General features: G+C 41.5%; 1 protein-coding gene across 6 annotated transcripts; it reads right to left on the reverse strand.

The window, feature by feature from the left end:
- Positions 1–1,725: 1,725 nt before the first annotated feature.
- Positions 1,726–9,585, reverse strand: LOC129756402 (RING finger protein unkempt). 6 transcript variants are annotated; one of them, XM_055753294.1, is made up of 10 exons: positions 9,172–9,585; positions 8,904–9,106; positions 8,684–8,838; positions 8,309–8,596; positions 7,559–7,670; positions 7,182–7,316; positions 6,845–7,112; positions 6,445–6,784; positions 3,534–3,689; positions 1,726–3,463 (listed from the first exon to the last, which is right to left on the reverse strand). In XM_055753294.1, exons 1-10 carry the CDS (start codon positions 9,519–9,521, stop codon positions 3,269–3,271), a joined length of 2,202 nt encoding a protein of 733 aa, XP_055609269.1. In that variant the 5' UTR covers positions 9,522–9,585; the 3' UTR covers positions 1,726–3,268. The 6 variants fall into 6 exon arrangements, with proteins under 6 accessions (XP_055609269.1, XP_055609261.1, XP_055609281.1 ...); XM_055753286.1 differs by having other exon boundaries at positions 8,309–8,617; XM_055753306.1 differs by lacking the exon at positions 8,309–8,596 and having other exon boundaries at positions 7,182–7,265.
- Between the last annotated feature and the right edge of the window lie 447 nt (positions 9,586–10,032).

The raw sequence follows: 10,032 nt of genomic DNA on the forward strand, positions 1-10,032 counted from the left end.
CAATTTACTTACCAAATTCCATGAGAAAAAAAATGGTTATAGATATGCGTTTAAAAGACTCACATGAAAGGCGAACACAACAAAATATCGAAACGGTTCAAGGGATCGGAGACAATCAAATGCCTTCTGGAACGAAAATGATAAAAAATACTCAAAGTAAGCAACGTTACAAATACAAGAAACAAGGAAATGATATAAAAAAATAAAAGAACTCGTTGGATTTTTTTTGTTTTTTGTGTGATGGTTATAATAGTTATTATAAAAATCAATCTTGTCCATTTTAATAAAGTTTCTTCCTGTGTGTTTTGTGTTTGTTAGAAAGCTATAATCGTAATAATTATAATAATAACTATGCACTGGGCTTTTTGTTTTCGTCTATTGGTTGTAGTCTATTCTGTCATCAATCACCTCTTCATGAAGTCACGAATTTATGAGCTACTACTTGTTCAGATTCAGAATCAATGGGAATTACTGAGTTTTTTGTTTATAATTGAATATAGTATATCCATTCTAAAATTTATATGGTAAGGTACACCGGGGTAAGTGGGGACGCGGGGTAAGTGGGGACGCGGGGTAAGTGGGGACGGTGCCTATTAAAACAATACTGTGAATTATTTTTTCAAACTTTTAATGCAGAATGTTAAATTTACTTGTAATCTATCCAATAACTGTAAAAGAGATACGGTTCCGACAATTGCGGATGTTTACGGTGACTTTTTGTAAATTTTCTATTTTTAACTACGATGTGGAGTTGATGTGCATCTTTTTCAATCGCAAATTTCTCTTAAACTAGCTGGCTCTTGACGAAAAACTCTACATTGAAAGAATCCTTACATTCGGAACAACCAGTTAGGAAAAGGAACGACGGTTAAAAATTGCGAAAAAAGGGTTTATTTGCAAAAATCTAAAATTGTGTCTCCAAACCCTACCTGGGGTAAGTGGGGACGGCTTTATACATACTTGATGTTTACACATTTTTTCAATTTCCTCTCCTTCATTCAATACAATTTAGCTTTATTTAGCATTCAGATCATGAAAAGTTGGGAGAAGTACTTGTTTTTTTCTAAAATAAGTATATATTTTCGATAATATCGGATTACACACAATAATCATTGAAAGATGCCTTATTATTAGTACCATGAACTTTTTTCAAAATTTCGAACGATTCGAGCAATAAAATAACGTATTCAACCAAAAAAACACAAATTTTTTTGAAAATTTCCTGAGAAATCAAAGGGAAAATCTACCGTCCCCACTTACCCCATAAAGCGGGGTAAGTGAAGACACCAGCCGTCCATTACAATTTACGTGATAACTTTTTTCGCTTTGCGTTTATCAAGCTCATCTCTTCAGCACTTGCGAACAACATGTTCTGCATCACATTGAACGCGATTTTATCAAAATTGATCCACTGCTGATTTTTTAATGATTTTTTAAAGTTGAACTATACGAAAAACCGTCCCCACTTACCCCGGTGTACCTTACGTGTTTTCACAGTATTTTTGTATGTTTAACCAGATAATCAACTGGGCCGATCCGGAGACTTTCCGCATATTTCTTCCTTTCTCTTGATGCGTCTCCTCCCCTTATGCTCAAACATTCTATTTTTCTGTGCTTCCACTTTCAAATGCATTCTTTGCTATACCAACTCATTTTTAATAGTAATTTTAGTTCGCTACCTATCAAAATATAATAATAGTAATAATAATAATAATAAGAGTAATATTGTTTGCTTCACGGGAAAATTCCAGCCATATATTTTAGCAATAGATTTAGATTTTTAATTTACTTTTTTATTCGTTAAGATATAATAATAAGGAATATGAAAATTGTTTCTAACATTTGTATTCGTCCGTCCTCCGTACATATCTGTTTCAATCTACTGAAAGATTCTTCTCCCGAATGCCTACCGGACGTACTAGCTACACACTACACTTTTGTTTAAATCCTTTCGGCTAGTACAGCGAAAAAAAATAGATTAATAACTAAAAGGGTAGATAAACAAAAACAAATTGTGTTATTCTAGCTTTTTTCTTTTCTTCGTGGGATTAAATTAGATCGCAAAAATAAATTATAAATATATTCAAATGTTCAAAAATATAGTTCGTCTCTCACTCTCAAGTTCCTTCGTTCCATATAATATATACTTTGATAGGTTTTCTTTCTAGCGTTGTTCTAATTTGCTTCCAGTAAGGGTTTTTAATCTATGCTATTTGCGTATGTAATTTTAAGTCCAAGTTATAAAGAAAAATGCATTACGTTTGCTGCGGAGCTAAATTCCGCGTTGTACAAAAAGAAAAAAAACAAAAACAGATTGGTTCCTACGTAAAAATGAATAATGTTTTAATTTTCATTAGCAATAATATCCTACGAACATGGAGTTTCCTTTCCTTATCGAAAGATTAGAAGAAAAAACTATATACTCTTTGAAACCCTGGGGCCGAATTCAATCTGCTGCCTATAAAGTATTGCGACTTTCTTCATCCTATTATACTTTCCGTGCTCCACCTTCTGTCTTAGTTTGAAAATTTTCACTCAAACTAAAGAAGAACTCAATTGAGTTTGTACTATACGATGATTCATTTCTTTAAATTAATAAAATAAAGCAAACAAATAAACTACCAAAACTTTTCAGTTTGCATCGCGTCCTACTCTCACATCACATGCACGAAACTTTTATCTGTCTGCTAATTATAGTATCTTTCTTTGAATATTATTAGTGGGTATGTGTGTTGTTTTGTTTGTCAAATATTGATTGGTTTGTTTATAGTGAATTTTTCTGTCCACTTCCGTCTTTCACATTTATGCTCAAGCAAGCACATCTTTCTGTAAGATGTTTGCTTTCGTTTCGTTCTCAAAAATATCACTTATGTCATCAAACTAAACTCTCTATCTCTGCTCTGCCTGCTGAAAGTAAAAATATTCCATATGTTGAAGTAGCAGCCGCTACTTCCCGTTCGGGATTCAGGAAAACTCCCACGTCGTCGTTTGTGTGCAATTAGTGCAATTGCTCTTCTCTCCAGCGACTGTTGCTGATCGACCAGGACCAGGGCTGCTGATTGGCTCGCTATAATTTTATTAGTTGCTCCTAGAGTTTGATTGTTATCGATGATTTGCTACGATGGGTTTTTAGATGCACGTTTAAATGGTTGTTTGTTTTGCTTTCCATATAAGAGGTTATTATAAGTTGTGAAATTTGTATCTATCGACAATACACTAAAGAAGGGGGAGGAGGAGGTGTGCCCCTCTCGCCCAATGCGTGTACATCTTACGCCTGCGATGTAACCGGGGTCTGACAGTAGGGACACTCGCGCTGCGTCGCCGCACAGGAATCACACAGAACGTAGTGGTTGCAGGGTACCAATGTTACCGAGCGGTTGTTCTCCTCGCACTTCATACACTTGGTTGCGGTCTCGAGATACAGAACCTTTTCCACCTCTTCGATTTGAGCGCGTAACTTGGTCTAAAAGAAATAAAAAGCATGATGATGGTGAATGAGATCACGTGACTAAATCGTTTAAACCGGGTCCAACCTGAATGTTTTTCAACTTTTGCAAGGGCATACCGCGGAGCTCGCTGGCACGGTAGTTGGCAGCACTGCTTCCGCTAATACTAAGCTGTTCGAGCTTTTCGTTGAGGGCTTTCACGTGCGATAGGGCTTCATCACGCTGCTGCTCCGCAATGACGGTCTGTGAACGTGAAAAGAAACCATTAGATTAGTATCTAGGATGTACCTCTCTCGCATTTTGATAAAGATTCTGGCTAATGTCTAGGAAGCAAAAGGGACTTGCACAGCAATTATAAGCAACTGTCAGAGTGCACTAACTTGACCCACGAAATTAATTTTTGAACGTTTTTTTACACCGATGAGGACGCGGCTAACCATTGAGCTGTTTAGTCGAAAAAGAACATACAATTGAAGATCTGGATTTTTTAAAACCAACCCCACGTTCCCGAATGTGTCTTGTAATGTCTAGTTTTTGGGCCAACAAAGTTCGCTCAGTCCCAATATCTCTAGCATGATGTTACAATTAATTATTCTTTCTTATTTGACGATACGATTAGAGCTTATTTTGCAAACATTTTACTTTACCCATTTCCCTCACAGATAAATCAAAAGCGCAAATGCAATAAACATTTCTCTGAGTACTTACGGCGCGTTCGTAAATTGATTTTTTTGGGTGATGCATCAGTCGATTGATTTGTTTGGTAGATGTCAAATCACTTTCCATATGCTTTTGCATACGTTTGTTTGGAGTTTACGAACGCCAGCATCGATAAAAAAAATCACTTCGATAGAAAAAATCAATTTACGAACACGCCGTTAGAGGAAGATCACTGAAATAAAAACTAGATCAAACAAGAAACAACTTTGAGTGAAAATCGCTCGGCGTGTAAGTTGAAAACCAAAACAAACGAAAAAAGCTTGAAAAGTTGGCAGCATCGCCTTGCCATTCGCGTTTCCGGAAAAAGCGTTTTCCGAGACGGAAAATTTGCCGTGTCAGGCCAAATACGCAAGAATCGAAAGGTTTGGCCCGTGAGCCAAGAAGGCATTCCAGAAAGGATTTCCATAATTCCGTTCAGCTTCCGATCGAGCGGGAGAAAGGTTTGCCATACCGATTGGCCTGCGGAACAAGCCATTCCGAGCCGAAAAATCGGTTTTGTGTTCTCACAAGAGGCGAAAGGTTTGATCCGTGGTCGAAGAAAGCCCGAAAAGAATTTCTACCATTCCGTTCAACTTCCGATCGAAGCGAAGGATAAAGGTAAGCGAAAAGCTGAGTCATTAATGAATGGCCATTAACCAAACGGCGCACATGTTCGCAGGTTTGCCATACCGATTGACCAATACAAAAGCCGGCCACGCAAGCACAGAAGGTTGACAGCCAAAACAGAAAACACATACGAAGGGGTCGGAAATCGTAGGTACAAACCATTTAAAATCATCACGATTTACCGACAGTTTTCCCTTCAACAGGGCCCCTTCTTCTTTCCCCCCCCTTCTTCTTTATGCTTCTTTTCGTCTACGACAAGTTTTCTTTTTCGTCTGCGACGAGTCTCTTTTACCGTCGACCAGCCTTTTAACCTCTGAGTGACAATTCTGTCCGGGTTACGCCAGCACAGCACTTCTTGTGGCACCATATTACCAGCATTATCACTTGGTGCTATCCAGCGAACGAGCGATCAGCATTGCATTCCGCATCTAAACATAAACCGAGCATTTCGTCCCGCGGTACCCACCGCGTGTGTGTCAACGAGTGGTGCAATTGTCGTCGAGGCACCCTTTCACTTGTTTGGCCAGCAGATGACAAACGACCAGTGGCCAAGCGGAAGTCCACGGAGTGGACGGGTTCATCGAAGAGCGAGGCAGCGCATGCATCAGGTTTTGAGCAGGATCGAAGGTGAAATCGGTGCGAAAGGTGGCCGAGTAGCGAGCCACATCGCACGTGTTCCAGCGGAAAGCGACATCCAATTCTGGTGCCATTGTGCTCCGGATATCGAAAGTGGGATCGGCGCGACAGGTAGCGAAGCAACGAGCCATTGCGGGCGTGCGTCTGCAAGTAGCAGAATCGACGGTCGGCGCTTGAAAACAGTGCATGCGAGTCGAAGTGGTGGTCCGGATCGACAGCAGGTGTGTCGGCAAAAGGGCAACCGCCCCCGCATCGTAGGAGATCGGTGCACAGCAAGGTGAGGTGCAAGCCCCAAGCGAAAGCCGAACAGCCAGGGAGCCACCCAAAGCCAGCCATAAGGATACCGGTGACGCTGAAGACTGAAGCATGCACGTAAGTCGTTTTTGAAACATGTGAGGGTGGGAGAAATAATGGGTTTTAAAATTTAGCAACCCTTCAATAAAAGTTGCCCTATTTATGTTTGCAAATATATTTTGATTCATTCTGTGGTACCGACCACAATCCGCCACAATGAGGCGGCTCGCTTCGCTAGCCAGTTGAGCCAGTTTATCTTCCTGGGCAACGGTTAAAACATTCCAATTTAAGTCCGCGTTTCACGCGTTACCAATGTTTCAGTTCAATTGTTTATTTCATCGGATTCTGTAACAAGTTTTAGTTCGGGAGCAGTAGGTTGTTATAGCCCAAGCTTCCTATCCCGCGATTGGGCTGCCATATTGGACTTAGCTGGCGAGAGCCTCATTGCATATATTCAGCCGCTTGATTCAAAGCAGACGCTGTTTGAGCCGCCCCTGACCTGGAAAACACTGTTGCTGCACGCCCGCCACTGACATGGGGATCAAACGGGTGCGTAGATATAACTTAATAGATTGGCATAAATAAGCCCGCGAACTTTGATGACAATTTTTAAGACGTTTTTACTTTGAGGTGAAAAAAATCTCATTTGTATCAGAAACAGCTACGCCAGATAAACTCCTATCAGCTAGTTTGGAAGTTACGAAATCCCACTGCTATCCCACATAAGTAAAAAGTCTCTTACCTTGCGATTGCTCTCCTCCATTTGTGCCTTCCATGCCTCGCATGCATTGGTTGCCTGTATGACCTGCTCCTCCCAGTTGATCATTTGTGCATTCTTGTTGGCCAGCTCGTCCCGCAATCGGCCGAACTCGGATCCCACCAGCGGCGACATCGAGTACGGGTGGTTCGAATTGGAATTCTTGGCCGCGGCCACGATGGCCGCGTGCTGCTGTTGCTGCTGATGCTGCTGCTGTTGCTGATGCTGCTGCTGGGCCACTGCCTGTTGTATGTGGTTATCGAACAGGAGATTTGTGTTGTTGTTGCTAAGTTCATTGTTGAGAGAGTTCAATTCTGATATTCGGCTGTTGATGGAAAAGTACATTGAGATTTGCTGCTGAAATCAATTGTGCAACCCGTTTTACCTAAGCTCCGGACTAGCGGAAAGACCACCATCGCCCCCGGTCAGCACGGGAGAAATAATGTGCGATTGAAAGAAAAGACTATCGGTGTTGTTGTGGCCGAAGGAGTTAGCCATCTTGGGGGCCGAGCTGCTGCCGATGTGATGTGCTGCGCTGCCACCAAACATGGCATCGTTCATGCCAAACAGGTTCGAATGGGACGACGGGCTAAAGTTATTGCTCAGTGAGCTGCCAGGAATGTTGACCGGAGCTGATGTGCCTTGGAGGAGACCTGAAACCGGTACGAAATATTGCGTTGAATGATAAGTCAATGGACATTATTTTACTGATTAACACTTACCGGAAATCGAGTTTCCCATGGGCGAACCGGGAATATTGACCGGAGCTGAACTACTCGCTAACAAACCGGAAGAGGCAATTCCAGCTGAAATTGAATTGTCTAGTCCATGAATAGTATCGCGCCGCGCTAGGTCATCTGGTTGGTTGTTTTGAGTGGTGTAAGTTGAGTTGGATATTGGAATTGGTGGCCGGCAGTTGTGGTGTTTTTTTTTTTTGTGGTTGGTGGTGATGAGGTTGAAACGCAACGTGAAAATGAACATGGCAATAAAGAAAACAATATATGAGTGTCGTGCAGTCTTCTAGGCTTTAAATTCGCACACAGGAAGCTGTTAGCTAGGCTTGGTTTTTTTTTTAACAAAAATCATTGAAGAAACTTACAGACACCGTCCAGTGAAGACGCTATATTTCTAAGGTTGAATGTCAAACACATGCGCTTCCGTTGCTCTTTCTCCAGCGGTCCCAGCGAGAGATCATTGTCAATTGCCATAAGCTGTCCGAAAATTAAAGAAAGAAGAAATTGAATAACAATCGTGTTTCATTTGCAAAACTAGTTAACAGCTATATAACATCGATTTTTTTCGTTACTATCTATGCTTAAACTACACGAAAAAGTTTACGTCTTTTTCAAACTATCAAATTAAATAGGTGGTAATTTTAAAAAATCTATTAACCAACACTAAACAGTTTTGTAGAATTCTAGCAACATGTTTTTTTTATAAAAAAGACAGATTTTTACAATTCCTTGAATCAATGTATCATAGAGCAGAATAATTAAAAACTATTAAAATGTGATTAAGTGCAAGTTCAGTCTCACTAGTGTGAACAAACATCTGTTGCTAAGAATATGAATCTAAGTGCTTCAAAGAGATATAGCCAAACCAAAAATAAAACCGACATTTCAGACATTCAATCAACACAAATATGAGGCACTGAGCGAAAAGAATTCTGGTTTGTTAAAGAAGGTAATTGTTAATCGATTTGGTAGAAGACTTTTGAAAAACGTATGTTCCGAGGCTCGAACAATTAAAACCTGAGTTCTGATCGCTTCAGCTAGTGTGGCACACAACAGTTCGAAATTATGCGCAACACATTTTTTGTTTCGTCCGCTACTTTCGCTTGTTCTCCCACCTGTGCCCGCAGCTCCGGCGTGAACTCCGAAAAGTTGTTAGACAGTAGTGAGCTAGCAGCGGTGGTGCCGCCGTTGTTGAACAGCGTCGATTGTAAGCTACCGAGAGTGTTGTTGGATTGCGGGTGAGCGCTACCATTGCAGTTGGCGACCGATGCCGCCCCGAGTAGACTGTTACTGTGCTTTTGTTGCAGCTGTGAGCCAGGTGCTTTGTTGTGGGAACTATGATTAGAGCCGATACTGCTGGTGCTGGCCGATTCGCTACTTTCGGCGCTACCGTTCTGCAGCAGCTGGAAGAACGAGTGAAAATTCTGCGGTTCAAGTTCAAATGGAAGATTATCCTGCCGTCCTGCATCCAGATAGCTTAGTACACTCACCGCTAGCTCGTGTTTGTCCTTTTTGCTAAGCGGCACACCAAGTCCTCCCCCTCCCCCGCCACTATCCGGTGGTAATACTGACGAGATCATATCGCTCAGGGCAAGGGCCTGGCTGTCCAAGTCTCGGCTGTTGATTTCCTCGGTTACCACATATGCTGCGAATCAGACGAAACAATTGATCAAACAGTCAAGAACAAAATCCTAACCAAATTAAACATACGTTCAACGTGAGCGAAAGCGCAGAAGACCGACCGTGGGCAGTAACCGGCCTGCTGAACGTCATTGCACTTGGTCGATTTGTAAATTTCCGGATGAAACTGTTGCTCGGTGCGCGTGTGACAGTACTGGCAATTGTCTCCAGCTTCACAATTGGCCGGTTCACCCCATTCTTCACCATGTTTCACATTCGGGCACGGTGTTGATCTACAAACGGAAAAATATTAACTTATCCTCATTCCACAATATCAAGAAAATCTTCCCAAACCCACCGATATTTGTATTTCCGTGGGCTGCGCCGCTTGTCCTTGCTGTTGTGATACTGCGGACAGGCATAGCCCTGCCGGCACAGACGAGGCGGTCTTTTGCACGGTTCCGTTTTGTAGTTGGCCAGCACAAAGTTGGTGTCCTGCCACTTGGGATCCTCGTTCATAAGGTTGCGTTCCTTATCGAGCACATTCGGGCCGTTCAGACACTCGCCGCTGGCTTCCGCTGCCTGCATCGCTTCCAGCTCCTTGATGTCGTAAACCGGCGGACGCTGATCATGTATTCCGTGAGCGAATGCGCAGTGTGTTCCATTTTTAACGCAAAAACCGCGGGCATCGGTATCGTGGACACACATGCACGTTTTGTAGTAACGCAGGTGATAGCGTCGCTCGGTGTCGCCGGCTGTGCGATGCAAGAATGGGCAGCTGGAAACAGAAAATTAACATTTAGTTTAGGAAGGAATAGTTCATTCACTTATATTTGCTAGCTAAAGATGCCCCTATCCGATAGGTCCCATCCATAATTTAAAACAACGAACATGTACAAAATTTCACTTTATTTGGACAATTTTAAGACAACCCTCAAAGGAAAGAAAGTTAAGAAACTTATGAAAAAAGATAAAATCGTTTTTTTTACACTTCAAATTGTATATAACTTGATTAATGTTAAAATTCTAAATTTTAGAATTACTTTCTAGAAGACAGCAAAGAGATTTGAACTAAGAAAAAAAAGTTATCGATTTTTTACACCGGTATTAATACGACCGCGTAAAAAAACCGTGTTGATTCTGAAACATGAGGCAATAAGTCAGGTTATTTAAGACCGGAGACTGAAACCTGCTAAATTGGAACTTAGATATGAGACAT

Source organism: Uranotaenia lowii, chromosome 1 (genome assembly GCF_029784155.1).
Source record: "Uranotaenia lowii strain MFRU-FL chromosome 1, ASM2978415v1, whole genome shotgun sequence".
Taxonomy (NCBI): domain Eukaryota; kingdom Metazoa; phylum Arthropoda; class Insecta; order Diptera; family Culicidae; genus Uranotaenia; species Uranotaenia lowii.

Coding starts and splice junctions, on each gene's coding strand:
- LOC129756402 (XM_055753267.1), bottom strand. CDS start 9,521: ATGTGTGTCCACGATACCGATGCCCGCGGTTTTTGCGTTAAAAATGGA. Junction 9,107..9,171: donor CCACGGAAATACAAATATCG/GTGGGTTTGGGA, acceptor TTCCGTTTGTAG/ATCAACACCGTGCCCGAATG. Junction 3,464..3,533: donor AAAAGTTGAAAAACATTCAG/GTTGGACCCGGT, acceptor TATTTCTTTTAG/ACCAAGTTACGCGCTCAAAT.